This window comes from Aethalodelphis obliquidens, unplaced genomic scaffold, assembly GCF_003676395.1.
Source record: "Aethalodelphis obliquidens isolate GAN/ISIS:26980383/991018 unplaced genomic scaffold, ASM367639v1 scaffold25, whole genome shotgun sequence".
Taxonomy (NCBI): Eukaryota; Metazoa; Chordata; class Mammalia; order Artiodactyla; family Delphinidae; genus Aethalodelphis; species Aethalodelphis obliquidens.
This window is the reverse complement of record NW_020837969.1, coordinates 17,670,751-17,689,317: the sequence shown is the minus strand read 5'-3', so window position 1 is coordinate 17,689,317 and position 18,567 is coordinate 17,670,751. Positions and strand designations below refer to the sequence as shown.

General features: G+C 35.1%; 1 protein-coding gene across 1 annotated transcript in view; it reads left to right on the top strand.

Moving 5' to 3' along the window:
* Positions 1-18,567, top strand: part of MICU3 (mitochondrial calcium uptake 3) — an 87,694-nt gene that overhangs the window by 21,506 nt on the left and 47,621 nt on the right. Inside the window, exons 2-3 of the mRNA XM_027122713.1 lie at positions 8,147-8,300; positions 14,586-14,617. Coding sequence (XP_026978514.1) covers positions 8,147-8,300; positions 14,586-14,617 — 186 coding nt within the window. The remainder of the gene's footprint in view (positions 1-8,146; positions 8,301-14,585; positions 14,618-18,567) is intronic.

The following is an 18,567-nucleotide window of genomic DNA, read 5'->3' as shown; positions in this document are numbered from 1 at the left end:
AAAAAGAACGAAAAGAAATGAAGACAGCCTAAGAGACCTCTGGGGCAAAATTAAACGCAACAACATTTGCATTATAGGAGTCCCAGAAGGAGAAGAGACAGAGAAACGACCTGAGAAAATATTGGAAGAGATTATAGTCAAAAACTTCCCTAATGTGGAAAAGGAAATAGCCACCCAAGTCCAGGAAGCACAGAGAGTCCCATACAGGATAAACCCAAGGAGAAACATGCCGAGACACATGGTAATCAACTTGGCAAAAATTAAAGACAAAGAAAAATTGTTGAATGCAGCAAGGGAAAATGACAAATAACATACAAGGGAACTCCCATAAGGTTAACAGCTGATTTCTCAGCAGAAACTCTACAAGCCAGAAGGGAGTGGCATGATATACTTAAAGTGATGAAAGGGAAGAAACTACAACCAAGATTACTCTACCCAGCAAGGATCTCATTCAGATTCGATGGAGAAATCAAAAGCTTTATAGAAAAGCAAAAGTGAAGAGAATTCAGTACCACCAAACCAGCTCTACAACAAATGCTAAAGGAGCTTCTTTAAGTGGGAAACACAAGAGAAGAAAAGGACCTACAAAAACAAACCCAAAACAATTCAGAAAATGGTCATAGGAATATGCATATTGATAGTTACCTTAAACATGAATGGATTAAATGCTCCAACCAAAAGACACAGGCTTGCAGAATGGATACAAAAACAAGACCCATATATATGCTGTCTACAAGAGACCCACTTCAGATATAGGGACACATACAGACTGAAAGTGAGGGGAAAAAGATATTCCATGCAAATAGAAATCAAAAGAAATCTGGAGTAGCAATACTCATATCAGATAAAATAGACTTTAAAATAATGTTACAAGAGACAAGGAAGGACACTACATAATGATAAGAAGATATAACGATTATTTGTGCACCCAGCATAGGAGCACCTCAATACATAAGGCAACTGCTAACAGCTATAAAAGAGGACATCGACCGTAACACAATAATAGTGGGGGACTTTAACACCTCACTTACACCAATGGACAGATCATCCAAAATGAAAATAAATAAGGAAACAGAAGCTTTAAGTAACACAATAGACCAGATAGATTTAATTGATATATATAGGACATTCCACCCAAAAATAGCAGATTACACTTTATTCTCAAGTGAGCATGGAACATTCTCCAGGATAGGTCACATCTTGAGTCACAAATCAAGCCTCAGTAAATTTAAGAAAATTGAAATCATATCAAGCATATTTTCTGACCACAATGCTATGAGATTAGAAATGAATTACAGGGAAAATAATGTAATAAACACAAACACATGGAGGCTAAACAATACGTTACTAAATAACCAAGAGATCACTGAAGAAATCTAAGAGGAAATCAAAAAATACCTAGAGACAAATGACAATGAAAACACGATGATCCAAAACGTATGGGATGCAGCAAAAGCAGTTCTAAGAGGGAAGTTTATAGCTATACAAGCCTACCTCAAGAAACAAGAAAAATCTCAAACAAGAAAAATCTCAAACCTAAAGGAACTAGAGAAACAAGAAGAAACAGAACCCAAAGTTATCAGAAGGAGAGAAATCATAAAGATCAGAGCAGAAATAAATGAAATACAAACAAAGAAAACAATAGCAAAGATCAATAAAACTAAAAGCTGGTTCTTAGAGAAGATAAAAAAATTGATAAACCATTAGCCACTCATCAAGAAAGAGAGGGAGAGGACTCAAATCAATAAAATTAAAAATGAAAAAGAAGTTACAACAGACACCGCAGAAATACAAAGCATCCTAAGACACTACTACAAGCAACTCTATGCCAATAAAATGGACAACCTGGAAGAAATGGACAAATTCTTAGAAAGGTATAACCTTCCAAGACTGAACCAGGAAGAAATAGAAAATATGAACAGACCAATCACAAGTAATAAAATAGAAACTGTGATTAGAAATCTTCCAACAAACAAACGTCCAGGACCAGATGGCTTCACAGGTGAATTCTATCAAACATTTAGAGAATAGCTAACACCCATCCTTCTTAAACTCTTCCAAAAAATTACAGAGGAAGGGACACTCCCAAACTCATTCTATGAGGCCACCATCACCCTGATACCAAAACCAGACAAAGATACTACAAAAAAAGAAAATTACAGACCAATATCACTGATGAATATAGATGCAAAAATCCTCAACAGAATTCTAGGAAACAGAGTCCAACAACACATTAAAAGGATCATACCATAATAAAGTGGGATTTATCCCAGGAATACAAGGATTCTTCAATATGCACAACTCAATTAATGGGATACACCATATTAACAAATTGAAGAAGAAAAACCATATGATCATCTTAATAGATGCAGAAAAAGCTTTTGATAAAATTTAACACCCATTTATGATAAGAACTCTCCAGAAAGTGGGCATAGAGGGAACCTACTTCAACATAATAAAGGCCATATATGACAAACCCACAGCAAACATCATTCGCAATGGTGAAAAACTGAAAGCATTTCCTCTAAGATCAGGAACAAGACAAGGATGTCCACTCTCACCACTGTTATTCAACATAGTTTTGGAAGTCCTAGCAATGGCAATCAGAGATGAAAAAGAAATAAAAGGAATACAAATTGGAAGAGAAGAAGTAAAACTGTTACTGTTTGCATATGACATGACATATACATAGAGAATCCTAAAGATGTCACCAGAAAACTACTAGAGCTAATCAATGCATTTGGTAAAGTTGCAGGATACAAAATTAATGCACTGAAATCTCTTGCATTCCTATACACCAATGATGAAAAATATGAAAGAGAAATTAAGGAAACAGTCCCATTTACCATTGCAACAAAAAGAATAAAATACCTAGGATTAAACCTACCTAGGGAGACAAAAGACCTGTATGCAGAAAACTATAAGAACTGGTGAAAGAAATTAAAGATGGTACCAACAGATGGGGAGATATACCATGTTCTTGGATTCGAAGAATCAATATTGTGAAAATGACTATACTACCCAAAGCAATCTACAGATTCAATGCAATCCCTATCAAATTGCAAATTACAGAAATAGAACAAAAAAATCTTAAAATTTGTATGGAGACACAAAAGACCTCGGATAGCCAAAGGAGTCTTCAGGGAAAAAAAGCAGAGCTGGAGGAATCAGACTCCCTGACTTCAGACTATACTACAAAGGTACAGTAATCAAGACAATATGGTACTGGCACAAGAACAGAAACATAGATCAATGGAACAAGACAGAAGGCCCAGAGATAAACCCACGCGCCTATGGTCAACTAATCTATGACAAAGGAGGCAAGGATGTACAATGGAGAAAGGACAGTCTCTTCAGTATGTGGTGCTGGAAAACTGGACAACTACATATAAAAGAATGAATGTAGAACACTCCCTAACACCATACAGAAAAATAAACTCAAAATGGATTACAGACCTACATGTAAGACCGGGCACTATAAAACTCTTAGAGAAAAACATAGGAAGAACACTCTTTGACATAAATCACAGCAAGATCTTTTTTGATCCACCTCCTAGAGTAATGGAAATAAAAACAAAAATAAACAAATGGGACCTAATGAAACTTAAAAGCTTTTGCAGAGGAAAGGAAATCGTAAACAAGATGAATAGACAGCCCTCAGAATGGGAGAAAATATTTGCAAACGAATCAACGGACAAAGGGTTAATCTCCAAAATATATAAACAGCTCATGCAGCTCAATATGAAAAAAACAAACAACCCAATCCAAATATGGGCAGAAGACCTAAATAGACATTTCTCCAAAGAAGACATACAGATGTCCAGGAAGCACATGAGAAGCTGTTCAGCATCACTAATTATTAGAGAAATGTAAATCAAAACTACAATGAGGTATCACCTCACATCAGTTAGAATGGGCATCATCAGAAAATTTACAAACAACAAATGCTGGAGAGGGTGTGGAGAAAAGGGAACCCTCTTGCACTGTTGGTGGGAATGTAAATTGATACAGCCGCTATGGAGAACGGTATGGAGGTTCCATAAAAAACTAAAAATAGAATTACCATATGATCCAGCAATCCCACTACTGGGCATATATCCAGAGAAAACCATAATTCAAAAAGACACATGCACTCCAATGTTCATTGCAGCACTATTTACAATAGCCAGGTCATGGAAGCAACCTAAATGCCCATCGACAGATGAATGGATAAAGAAGATGTGTTACATGTATAAAATGGAATATTACTCAGCCATAAAAAGGAACAAAATTGGGTCATTTGATGAGACGTGGGTGGATCTAGAGACTGTCATATATAGTGAAGTAAGTCAGAAAAAGAAAAACAAATATCGTGTATTAACGCATATATGTGGAACCTAGAAAAATGGTACAGATGAACCGGTTTGCAGGGCAGAAATTGAAACACAGATGTAGAGAACAAACGTATGGACACCAGGGGGGAAAGCCGCGGGGGTGGGTAGTGGTAGTGGTGTGATGAATTGGGAGATTGGGATTGACATGTATACACTGATGTGTATAAAATTGATGACTTAGAAGAACCTGCTGTATAAAAAAGTAAATAAAATAAAATTTAAAAATTAAAAAAATGTAATATTTGTGAAAATCACACATGCTGTAGTTTCATTATTTGAAGTTTGATGATACTTTATTTTCACAATGAATTGTTCTTTATTAATGAAAGAAACGAAGTTCTTAGAAATTAAAATTTAAAATTCTAATTTTGAATAGTGGACTTCAGCGAATTTGCCTGCTGCTTGAACCCCTGTGTATCACTTATATTCTTGGCTAAGGTCCCCAGCCTGGGTCTTGTACTTGGTTCAGGATTTTGCCAAATAAATCGTATGCTACATCTTCTGCACCTTTCCTGTGCTGGCTTCTTGCCCCTCCACTGCTGCCCTCTCTTGCAGTCAGTCCTCCACGTAGCAAAAAGTGTAATCTACCAAATTTGAATCTCTTTCAAATTATATTTATGTTTGTTTTTTCTCTAATGATAACCAAGCACCTTCCTCTATGTTGTAACTCCCAGTATTCAGTTAAATGTGAAAACCTATATTCTTCTCTTTCTGGCCTTCCCTAATTCATATACTGATAAAATTCTCATCAGTTATACTGTCCTTTTTTTTTTTTTTTTTCTGTACGCGGGCCTCTCACTGTTGTGGCCTCTCCCGTTGCGGAGCACAGGCCCCGGATGCGCAGGCTCAGCGGCCATGGCTCACAGGCCCAGCCGTTCCGCGATACGCAGGATCCTCCCGGACCGGGGCACGAACCCATGTCCTCTGCATCGGCAGGCGGACCCTCAACCACTGCGCCAGCAGGGAAGCCCTATACTGTCCATTTTTGTTGTTGTTGTTGTTATTCCTGTAGTCAAAAGGTAGAATTTGTGAATTTTACTGTCCTTTTTGGAAAGATATCATAGAAGCAAAAATTAATCTTTATTGTAGGAGAAAATTGGTAATGTATAACTGAAAGAAGGCAACAGAAGTAATATATACCTAGTATCAGTAATTACTTTAAAAAGTTAAGTACGTGGAACCCTGTTTTAAAATCTAAATATGAAAAAAAAGAAAAACTTGAATTACCCAATTTTTATATGTTGCAGTCACTTGGCAGGAGTGCCTGAGAATTGAGTGCTCCAAATTTCAAGACTTAAACCAGAAGTTATTAATACTTTTGCCTGAATCTGCACTTAAGAAGAGATTCATGTTACCGGAATTTTTACTCTATTAAAATAAAAAACAGTCAAAATTAAAAATAAATCCCATAAGCCTTCTTATTGCAATAGATATCTTAAACAATTACCAACATTAGTTATGAAGATGGTATGTTTGAACAACTTTGAAAAGATGGATACACCTAAGTTTTAATGTGGTACCTTTCTCACTAAAGCTTTAGGTTCTCTTTTATTATCTCAGTCTAGATTCCCAGCTTGGAATCAGAAGCCTGTCTTCTGGTTGTCCTTCACTGCCATCTGACCCACACTCAGTATCCCTTTGGCTATTTATTATCCCGTTCCCAATTATCTTTTCATCCATAAGCATTCATTCATTCACGCAATAAACATTTACCAAGCCCCTTAGATATGCCATGCACTATGTTAATCATATGTAGACAGGTAACTGCAACACAGTATGAATGGGGAGGAAAGAGTACAGCGACAGAATAGTAGGATATATAATGGAAATAGCTAGGATTTATCCAAGGTACAGGGTTAACTCTCAGGGAAGGTGTATTGTCAAAGTCTAAGATGCGTTAATACAAGGGATGTGATTAAGTAGGATTGATTTGGAGTAGCATCTCATATAGTAGAGAGGGTGTGGCAGCAGAAGTTTTCTTGCAGGTCGCTTTCCTAAGAGTCTGACTAAAAGAATCCCGCTGACCACTTGATATGGAGCAAAGATTCATCTCCTTGGCAATAGCTGCAAAGGTATCAGGGCTCACCTCCAGAGAAACTGAAAAGCTGAACAGGAAACGGAAGTTGGTCTAAAATATTCCTGGAGCTGGCCATTGCTCAGAGACCAGTACAGTTCCCGGAGCTCATTCCAGGCATAGAGTGAAGTTTGACTCATTCTTGTTTTTATCAACAGGCTATGACTAGACTTTGGTTAGGATTAGCTTAGTTGGTTTCATGAAGTTCTAGCAGTAGGCAACCACTGAATTTATTGATAACTAGTGGATCTCTATAGCAGAGAGAGTCTAGAATGAGGCATCAGGGAGACCTGGTAAATAGCAGCTTAATACCAAGCACTGGAGTGGGGAGCTTAGCACGTGCTGTAGTTCCAGGGGAGCTACTAAAGGATCGGGAGAAGGTCTCAGGCACAGGTAGGAAATTGCTAAATTCCTTCATTAATCTTAATAACTTTTTTCTTGGATTTTCTAGGTAGATAATCATAAGTTCTTTCAAAATAGTAACAGTTGTAACTTTTGCTATAAACTCCCTGGAGGCATTTTGATAATATGTATGAAATGATTTTGTTTGACCAATCAAGTCTACTCCTAGGAGTTTACCCCAAGGAACTATTTGTAGATATATTTAAATATTTTCAAGGCTGGTCGTTATAACATTGTTTTATAATAGTAAAGTACTATGAATTAACTAAATAGTCAACCAGTTAGAATTCATTAATTGTGTTAAGCTACAAACATTTACTATTAAATATTATATAGTTACTAAAAATGGTCTACTAGACTAGTGACATGGAAAAATGACACATGATATATTAACACATTATTGACTGGAGGATTTTGTAGCCATAATATGTCTCTGGTCAAAAATGTGTTAATAAGTAAAAAGGATCAGATTACTGAACAGCATAGTATAACCCCCATTTTTTGCCAAAAAAGAAAACAAAAACAGTTATGTCTATAAAATTTTAAATTCTATCTTCTAAATTATATATAGTAACTATGCATCGCTTTTGGAATCAGGAAAAAATCATTTTATTAAAAAAATTGTTCAGAGAGAAAATAAATAATAGTGAGAAATTATTTATCTACAAGGAAAGATCTTTAAGTAAGACAAAAGGAGATCCCCTTCCCCCCATATACACACACTCTTGATTCTGCTCATCTTAACCTTAGGTAGAATTCAGAGTGAACATTGGTGGTAACTCTACCGTAGTGATGTAGACTTAGCAACTTCAGTTCGAATCTAAGCTCTACCACTAAGTGGTTTCCTTAGTGGTCACCATGAACAGCCTATCACACTTTACCTTTCTTCTTTTAGAAAATTAATAGACTACAATGAAAAGAGTTCAGATTAAATAAATAAGCCTATATAGAGAGTACATAGTAGGCATTCAGCAAGTGTTGGTGTTCCTTCTGAAGAAACTACTAGGTCAGAAATTTAATGTTCTCTGAAACTGAAGAAATAAATCGCAGGTCCTTCAAAGTGCCAGTGTAAAGTCTTCAGAACCTTAATGATATTCATTGTGGGATCTTTTGAACATTAGTTCATTTTATTCATGTGGGTAATTATTTATAATATGATTAAGTTCTCCAGAAGACAATATTTTCACACTTTTTCATTTGTTCTGTTAATTCACTATCAACATAATTGAAAACATTTATCATCTAAAAGGAGGTGTTACTTCACACAGTCCAGACTTACTTGCTTTCTTTACTTTAGGTTGCTGTTGGCAGAACAGACATTGAAGACCTAGATCTCTATGCAACATCTCGGGAAAGGCGATTTCGTTTGTTTGCTTCTGTAGAATGTGAAGGGCAGTTATTCATGACTCCATATGATTTTATTTTGGCTGTTACAACAGATGAGCCCAAATGTAAGTATATTTCTTCAGTTATCTCAATAATTTTATAAGATTTTTCTCTTGTCTCTAGTTTGTAAAAATGTGGAGCAGTATAAGTTTTCAGAACAACTAAGCAAGCAATGTGGTGTTTCAAAAGATACTATGCTCTACAATGTTACCAGACTAATATTTCTTATCAACTCCTACTGGTATCTTTTCTGTTTTCAGAAATTTCTGTTGTTTTCTCTTTCTCAGTACATCCAACTAAACACTGCCTTACTCTTTATAATAGGTTCTTACTCTGCCAAGTCAGTTCGTATATCCAGTCTAAACAGAATAACTCAGAGGGCTAGCTCCAGTTAGACCTGGACAAAAATTCTTCCCATATCTCTTCTGAATATGTCATGGCTCCTGCAGTGTAAATATAAGTTAATCGTTTTTCACCTTTCCATGTGTTCGAGCAGTGGTTCTCAAATTTGGGGGCATTATGTACATTCTTGCAGAGTTACTTTAATGTCTGACTTAACAGAAGCCATCTGGATTCTCATATCTGCTTTTGTGTTCAGTTTGTTGCAATGTATTGTTTTTCAGGAAGTATCTGAACAAAATCTGCCTCACAAATATAGAAGTAGGAAAAGGGAAGAGTATTTCAGTAGCCTTTTAGATAACTGTAGATATTCTTCTTCGGTACTGTATCAATACTTGGCTAATGGTAGTTTCTTAAAGTTTAGCTGCAATGTGGACTTTGAAACTTTTTTATCTGTTTTGTTAAAATACATTGGCCTACATTGCACTTTGAATGGATCTTTTTCCCTTATATAATCTTGTAACATCAACTGGAAAATGTTGGTTTATTAAATTATGCAGATTTTCCAAATGTTGACATATTTCATTATACAATATTTTTTAAAAATCACATTCACTAATATTGTCATAATCTCATCAGAAAAGTTTTTACTTATTGGAAAGCTGTCAAATTCGTGGTGTACACAAGTTTTCCAATATTCTGATTTTTACTTGAAATCTCAAATGTTATCATTAACAACAAATACTGTCAGTTTTCTTTAAGCAAGAAGCAACTTTGTTCATTTGTACAAAAATGTCTGCCAAATACCCAGGTCTAAATAACCATAATTTGTCAGTTATTCTTTCAAGTAAAAATTGGGTTCCATGAAAAAAAGGAACTAGTTCAGTTCACAACTCAAAAAATAATCACAGAGTATTTTTTCTCAAGACAACCATAGTACTTTGGAAGGCAGCAGAAGTGCTTTTATGCATCCTTCCCATTTCATCTCACAGAATATTAAATGACATGTAGTCAAGGACAACTATCAAATGGCAGGCACTGCACTAGGCACTGGAGATACAGTGGTGAGGGGAACGAAAGGTAAATGTTCTCCACCCTCATGGTGCTTGCAGTCTGGTGGAGGAAGCCAACACTGATCAACAAAATTTACATATAAACAACAAATTATAACTCAGTGCCATGAAAGAATGTTTCTTGATTCTATGAGAGTGTATTTTTGAGAAGTGACCTAGTCAGGTAGCTCAGAGAAATCTTCCTTGGGGAAATAAATATCACCATGAAATATGAAATCATAAGAGCTAGCTAGGTAAATGGGAAATCGGGAGTGGAGAATTTCAGCAGAAGAAACAGCGTGTGCTGAGGTGCCATGACAAGAAGGAGTGTGATACATTTGAGGAGTGGAATAAAGATCTGGGTGGCTATAAGTGCAAAGAGCAAGGAGGAATATGGTATGTGGAATATGGGTAGGGCCAAATCATTCAGAGTCTGTAAGCTGATATTAAACATTTTTGTTTTTATCCTAAAAGTAATGGAAAACTGTGGTAGTGGTTTAAGCTGCAGGAGAATTTGGTGTATTAAAAAACCAAATTCAGGGCTTCCCTGGTGGCGCAGTGGTTGAGAGTCCACCTGCCGATGCAGGGAACACAGGTTCGTGCCCCGGTCCGGGAAGATCCCACATGCCGCGGAGCGGCTGGGCCCGTGAGCCATGGCCGCTGAGCCTGCGCGTCCGGAGCCTGTGCTCCGCAACGGGAGAGGCCACAACAGTGAGAGGCCCGCGTACTGCAAAAAAAAAAACCCAAAAAACCAAATTCAACTAAGTAAATTTTCAAGATCTTATTGGCTTTATTCAACGATTAATGAATTGAGCAGCATCCAATCTAGCAAATATAAAGGGGCTCTGAGGAGCTGTACAAAATGAAAGGCCTTTTATAGGCAGAAGGAAGCAGGAACAAGTAAGTTATATTAGGCCAGAAAAAGCAGGTTGGTTATTGTGAGGTCACTTGCCTTCAGGAGATGGTAGGGGTCTGTCAGACAGATGACCTAACTGCTGCTGATCAGGTGATTCCTGATGACTGGTTTAAGATTCCATGTGGGAGATAACTGACACTGTAATTAAGTCTCAGTTGGGTGACATGGGGCTTAGCATAGGCAACTCCATTTTGGGCCTGTTGTCTTGTTTTCAACAGGTGCCTGCTATGATTATATTGTGTTTTGAAAGATCTCAGGGTGGAGACAGATTACAGAGGTCCAGAGTGGCCATGAGCAGATCAGAGAGGAGACTCTTGTCCAAGCATCAGAAGCTTCTAACAATGGTGGCAATGGTAATGATGGAGTAGTGAGTACTAAGGATTTCTGGTTGGCTTAACTGGATGGATGGCAGTAGGGACTGGCGTTAAAGGGAAAAATCACAACTTCAGTTTTGGACATGATGTAGTTAAATGCCTCAGATTTGTAAGAGAGGAGATATCAAGGAGGCAGTAGGATCTAGCTCTTGATCATTGATTTCAATTCACTGAAAATCATCGTACCAAATAATTAGTTGTTTGATAATCTGCTTGAAACTGTCAAATGAATGCCTTAAGTTAGGTTAAAACAATTACAGCCATCTCTTCTTCAGAGATAGAGTTATGGCAAAACCAAACTTAAATCCTCAAGGACTAATGGAAGCATGGTTACTGTAGTTGATAATATTGTACAGCATTGTATAATTAAAACTTGCTAAGAGAACAGATCTTAAACATTCTCAACAACAAAAAAGGTAACTGAGGTGAAAGAAAAATGTATAAAAGTTCAAAAAATTCAATCTTCGGTAATTTGACAAATTGGCTACTTCACACATTAGCTTTTAATGAATTAATTTTTGATGCTTTGGATTATTTCCATTGGAGATCGGGGGGAAGGCTGGGAAGAGGTATGTGTTTGGGATTCATCTGTACATGATTGGTAATTAATGCAGTGTGTATGGATGAGATTGCCTAGGGAGGTGGCATAGTGTGAGAATAAAGGTGACAGTAGCGATACAAAAGGCTAGAAGTTAAGTAGGGCTCTTTTTTTGGAGAATTTGAAGTCTGTGGTAAGAATTGTATCTCTCTATGCTTTTTTGGTTCCCGTTCCCTCCCCCCCTCCCTCCCACTTCCTTCAAGAAATATTTATTGAGTACTTACCATGTGCCAGATAAACATATTCTGCCTTGGAATTGGTTGTTTCTGTATTTTTTGTCCTCCTATAATATTGTACGTTTCCTGAGTGTAGGGACTTTGTACATAGAAAAGACTTATACATAAGTAGGTATATATGTGTTCCATACATTTTGTTTAATTGTTTTTGTACAGTGTGGATTTTTATATTTATTTTTGGTATGGATTTGATAAAACTATTAATATATCTCTTACAATATCAAATGGTACTTTTGCATCAAATTCTGTAACTGTTGTCAAACATATTTGAGAAGTTATCCTTTAAGTAATGCTTACTGGTTTAAAATTTCATAATTTGAAATTTTTTAATTCATTATTTTCTTTATTTTTATCTTCGTAATGTATTCACTGGAAGCCTACTGTTGGATTTTTGCTTTCTGGAAATAATTTTAGCTGTGATTCTTTTGATAGATATTCCAAAACTATCACTTGCAGGGGAAAAACTGGTTTCCAGTATAAACACAGGATATTTAACAACCACAAATTAATATCAGTTAATTTCTAACCAGCACTTTTAAGACATAATTAAGAATGGTAACTAAAGATCAAGATAGTTGTAAAAACTTTTTTAAAACTGTAGGGTTTTAAAAAGAAATATTTACCTCAAAAAAGAAAATATGCTTCATAGACTGAATATTAAATCATATACATATCAAAATAGCATATTGAAATTTGACTTGTGTTTAGACCTTGGCATTCATTTATGAGCTTTGAGAACCTGAGTAAGTTATTTAATCTTTTGTTTTTTCATTTATAAAAGTAAAAATAGCAGCCTTATGAGGTTTTTTAAGGATTGAATGATATCAGTTATGTTTAGTGTAATACCTGACATGCAGTAAGCACTTAATAAACATTGCTAGCTGTCATTGTCATCATAATCATTATCACTTGAATTCATAACCATTATTTTTAAAAATCTTTAATATAATTTTATGGTAACATCAACAGGAAAATGGTATGCTATGTAAACATTTGCTTAATAATTATAGTTCAAATAAATGTCAATTGAGATATATATCTGATTGTTGATTGTAACTTTGTGTTTGAAATCAAGAAAATTTCTCGTTTTACCCACTTAAATAGAACCTAAGAGGTAAACTGTTCATCTAGAACTAAAATAAGTAATTATTTTCATATAGCTTCAAGTATTATTTAATTTTAATTTAATTTTAAGTTAAAAAATTTCAGACATACTAAAAATATTAAAAATATAATGAAAACATCAACCTATAGCTTAAGAAATAAAATATATCCAAAAGAATGAAGTCCCTCTTCACCTTATATTTATATATGCAGTAACTTCATGTGAAATAAGGAATTTAGAAAATCAGAAAATCCTTTGAAGAACAATCTTAATGGCTCTTTAGTTTTATTAAAAAAAAAAAGCCAATAATACTGAACATGGTGACATATCCGGCAGAATGAATATGTCTTTTGTGAATAATTTACCCTGGAAATCTCATAAACCCTACAAAACTCAAGAGTGTCTAACTTCCTCTTTTGATAAATAGCTTCTGAACATTGCATAAGAGCATGTGCATGTACTTTTGTACCATTTATTTTTCTTCTTTTCTTACTGCTATATTTCAAAAGCAACAGAATAATAAATATTATTTACGTTGTTGTGTTCATTGTGTAAAGGAGGATGTCTATGAAATGAATGTGTAAAGTATTATAATTAAGGTTAAATGCTGAATTCTACTGTATAGACCTGTGATTTTAATCTTGATTTTAAACTTGATTACATGTTTGCATATCAACTGTCTTGGGTAAAGGAAGGATGTTGTTGCTACATAGAGAAGAAAACTATCTTCATAAAAATCAGTTTGCCAAATTTTAGAACATAGTTTTTCCCTTTTGATCTTAAAATGACTTATTACATCGCTTAAAAAAGAGAAAGTTAAGCAAAACATGCCTATCTTATAATCTTGAATTTGATATATTGTTTACGTTAGCTATGGTTAACTATACAGAAATGGCCACATTGTCATGTAGAAAAATTATTTGTTGTCATTATTGTAATGTAGCTGAAATAGTTGATATTTACTGGTTCCTAATGCAGCTGTGTTATAGGACTTAATCACATACAAACCTGGAGATAATTCTTGGACAAGCATTAGTTATTCACAGTGTTCAAATCTGAGCAAGGAAACAGCAATGTTGACTATGTATTTATTTTAATATTATGAGATTTACAGTGTTTGAGATCTTCAGGGATGTGAGGAGAAATCAGAAAAAGAAAGTGATCTCAGGTATTTTATTCAACTATGACATTTTTAGGGGAGAAGAATGGAAAACAGGCCAAGAGTCTCTCTATCACATTACCTGTTCTCTCCTTGATCTTTTTTTCTCTTTGCCCCTATCCTTCCCCTTCATTCTAGAGAGACCTGACCTTTGAAGTATAATCAGAGATACTAACACAGCAGAGATCATGAGTGACACCTTAAAATTATAATTTCTCTATGTTAATATTTTATATTCTAACATCAGTGTTTAATGAATATCATTGTTTGTGTTTTAAGCCCATAGGATGTTTAACATGGAGTAATTAACTTACTTTATAAATCCAGAAATCCCCAGAGTAAGATAATGGTTATGGAAAATGTGTTTTCTATTCCACTGATATTATTTAAGTAGTTTATAGTACGTGAAACAAATACATAATGCATAACATACATAGGTCTAAATCTTGAGATTAAAAAAACTTTGCCTTTTAGATATAAAAGTCAGTGTTATGAGTTATGATTGTAGATGGTTACTGAATTTTGATATATATTACATGAAGTATTATCTAATTTTTTATGTTTATTATAGTTGCTAAAACATGGAAGTCACTTTCCAAGCAGGTAGGTTAAAGCTCTTGGTATATGTATGCATGCACACTATTTTATTTTATTTATTTATTTTTTAAAAATTTATTTATTTATTTGGCTGCACTGGGTCTTAGTTGTGGCATGTGGGATCAAGTTCCCTGACCAGGGATCAAACCCGGGGCTCCTGCATTGGGAGCATGGAGCCTTAGCCACTGGACCACCATGGAAGTCCCGCACACTATTTTATATATATATATTTATGTGATGTATACATATATAAATGTGATATGTACATATATATAAGATATATAAAGCTGAACTCAAAGGAGATTATTAGCAAATTTTGCTAAATTAAATATTAAAAATTTTGGCACACCAAAAGACAGTGTCAACAATGTTAAAAGATGTATGACAGATGGGAGAATATGCTTGCAACATATTGGGTTGGCTAAAAAGTTCGTTCGGGTTTTCTTAAGATATGAAAAACCAGAACGAACTTTTTGGCCAACCCATTATTAACAGAAAAGGCTAAGTGTCTTGTAGTCATATAGAGCTCCTGTAAATCAATATACAAAAGATAATAAGAAAATAATGGGTAGACATAGCCAGAAGGGCCAATAAATATATGTAAAGGAGCTCAACCTCACTAGTAATCAGGGATATGCAAATTAAACCAATGATCTGATGCTAGTTCACACCCATCAGATTGTCAGGTTCTAGAAATCTAACAATACCAGTAATTCAAGGACAAGAAGAAGGAGGAATCAGGTGAGAATGTAAATTGGTATAGTCTCTTTTGAGAGAAATTTGGCACTATCTAATGCATATCAAAAATTCTACTTCTAGATATGTTTACAAGAGAAACACTTGTATGCTTATACCAGGAGTCCTAAAAAAATTAGGAACAATATAAATGCCAGTCAGTAGAGGAATTAATAAAAGAATGTGAAATAGGCGTATGAAGGACAATACAGTAATATAGAGCTAAGATGAATAAATACACAAAAGCTATGTGTATCAACATGAATAGACCTAAAAAACATGAGTTTGAGTAAAACAGCAAATTGCAAAATAATATAAACTGGTCTTTCTTAACGTGCAAAGACCTTTTTGGGGGTCCATGAAGTCAAGACTATTTTCATAATAATACTGAGAAGATACTTGTTCTGTTACTCTCATTCTGTGACAAATGTACAGTGGAGTTTTCCAGAGGCTGCGTGATGAGTGATGACATCATCACTCTGAGAACTAATAGAATATGTGCTTATGTGTTTTTGTGTTCTAAAAATGTATCATTTCGATTTCCACATGCATTAAATATTGATAGATATAACCTACATAAGCAATATCTCTTTTGGGTAAACAATTTTTAAGAGTATAAAGAGTTACATTTCAAAACTGCTTATATAGACAATTGCTACGTAGCCATTAAAATGAAAATGAAGAATATTTGGCAGGAAAATACGCTCATGACATACTAATGCAAAGAGTAATTTACAAAACAGTATGCAGAAAATGATTTAATATTTGCAACAAGAATGACAAAAATACTGTATAAATATGCCTAGATAGAGAATTAGATTAAAAGGAGATTAAATAAAATTTTTAATTGTGGTTCATCCCTGGATTACAATCCGGTTTTATTTTCTGCACTTAACTAATTTTCCTATAACATATATATTACGTATATAGTTATAAAAATTGTCCTCAGAAAAATTGTATAAAGCCTTTCAAAGGCATCTATAATTCTAGGTAAATGAATTCAATCCAGCAAATATTTATTTAGTCCCTACTTGCAATACTGCAATACAGTTCTGACACTTATCACCCAGAGTTAGCATCAGACCCCACAGATTTAAGGACCCATTTCCCAAAAAGGTGGCCCTCATTTCAGCTGTCAGCTGCAACTCAAGGGGTCCCGGACCACCCACACTGCTGACCAACTGGCTACAAATTCAGAGAGTTCCCACAACTCCACTCAAGTTTGATAATTTGTTAGACTGACTCATAGAACTCAGGAACGTTCTACATGTAGAATTATAGTTTATCATTATAAGGGAACAAATCAAAGCCAGCCAAATGGAGAGACACATACAGCAAGTTATAGGAGGGTTCCAAACACAGCTTCTGTGCCCTCTCCCTGCAGGATCAGGGTATGTCACCCTCCTGGCACACCCATGTGTTCACCAACCTGAAAGCTCCACTGAGTTTGGTGTCCAGAGTTTTTATTGGGGGTTTCATTGCATAGGTGTGATTGATCGAATCATTGGCCACATGGTTGAATTCAATCTCCAGTCCCTTTCCTCTCCCCTCCCCAGAGGTCAGGCTAGTTCAAAGCCCCAACACTTGAATCATGGGGTTATTTTTGAAGGTCAGCCCCCCATCTTGAGTCATCTCCTCAGCATAAACTTTGGTGTTATGCAAGGATATAGTCTTCCTCCCAGGAACCAGGGACAAAGGCCAATCAAATTCTTTATCATACAACACTACTACCTATAAGAGACTAAGGTAGGCACTGGGAGAGGGGAGAGAGATTCCCGCCTGAGTGGAAATACAGTTTTTAATAAAACTTAAAAGTCCCTAGCCTCCACTGCAGTGAACTCTACTCAATACTCTGTTATAACCTGTATGGGAAAAGAATCTGAAAAAGAATGGATATATGTATATGTATAACTGACTCACTTTTGCTGTACACCTGCAACTAACATAATATTGTAAATCAACTATATGTCAATATAAAATAAAAATTGAATTAAGAAAAAAAAGTCCCTGAAGTTGACACAAAACAAGATTAGTATGTCAACTGGATGATCTAGACCAGACAAGGAACTAAATTATTACAAAAATAAACTGCTTAGAGTCAGTAAGGATCTGGACAGTCATTTACTAGTTGTATAATCCCGGGTGAGTTACTTATCTTCTTTAAGACACAGTAAAGTATGCATAATGAGGATAATTTTTTAGAATTAAATGAGATATGTATCAGCCCATTGCCAAGCATATAGGGGACACTCAGTAAAAGGTAGCTATGATTTTTTTGGTCTTAAATTTTAGCTGAGTTTAAGTAGAAGAAATGAGTTGAATACATGGGAACAGTTAAAATGGAGATGGTAGTATTTATATAATAGAAACAATATTAATGAAAATATATAAAATGTACTCAAAATATTAATATTTTTTAATCTCCTGCTCTAACAAAAATGTTTATGAGTTTACTATTGTTTAAACATTAAATATCCTAGCTTCTCATTATTATTCATATGTGAATTGCTACCCTAGTCAGACACTACTGAGCACCAGGTGGCATCTATTACCTGCAGTGAAGAAATAACACCAGGAAGGAAATGAGAGCAAGGATTCACAGATAGGCTTCAGGGCGTCTATAAATCCCCTAAAAATACCTCTCCTGCCTTTGGCATCCCAGAGATTCCTTATTTGCCTGCTAACCCAGCTCTATAATGAAAAAGATGGTTTATAAATGTCACAGAGCTTTTTTATGTACAACTACATCAGGAAGGATTTGTCTAAAGTGCTTCTCAAACTTGAATGTGCATAAAAATCACCTGGAGATCGTGTTAAAAATTGATTCTGGTTCAGGAGGCCAGGGATGGGATCTGAGATTCTGCATTTCTAACAAGGTCCCCGGTGATGATGCCCGGGCCATTGGGGAACCACATTTTGAGTAGCAAGAGTCAGATCTGGAAAAAAAGTCATTTCTATTGTTTTTTCAGTATGTTACTTAGCAGACTAATTTTTTAATTTCAAATTATTTCAACTTATCTCACCAAATCCTTTAATAATTTTTTCACAGTTAACCTAATTATATTTTCACTTATTTTTAACACAGTATGTGTAATAAATACAAAATCGTTCTAGTATCTGAGCAATGAATCAAATGTTTAAATTTTCCAAAATAGTCCCCCCTCAGCTTGATTAAAAAAGAAAAAAAGCTGGCTAACCAGCAATTGAAGTGTGTATTCTTT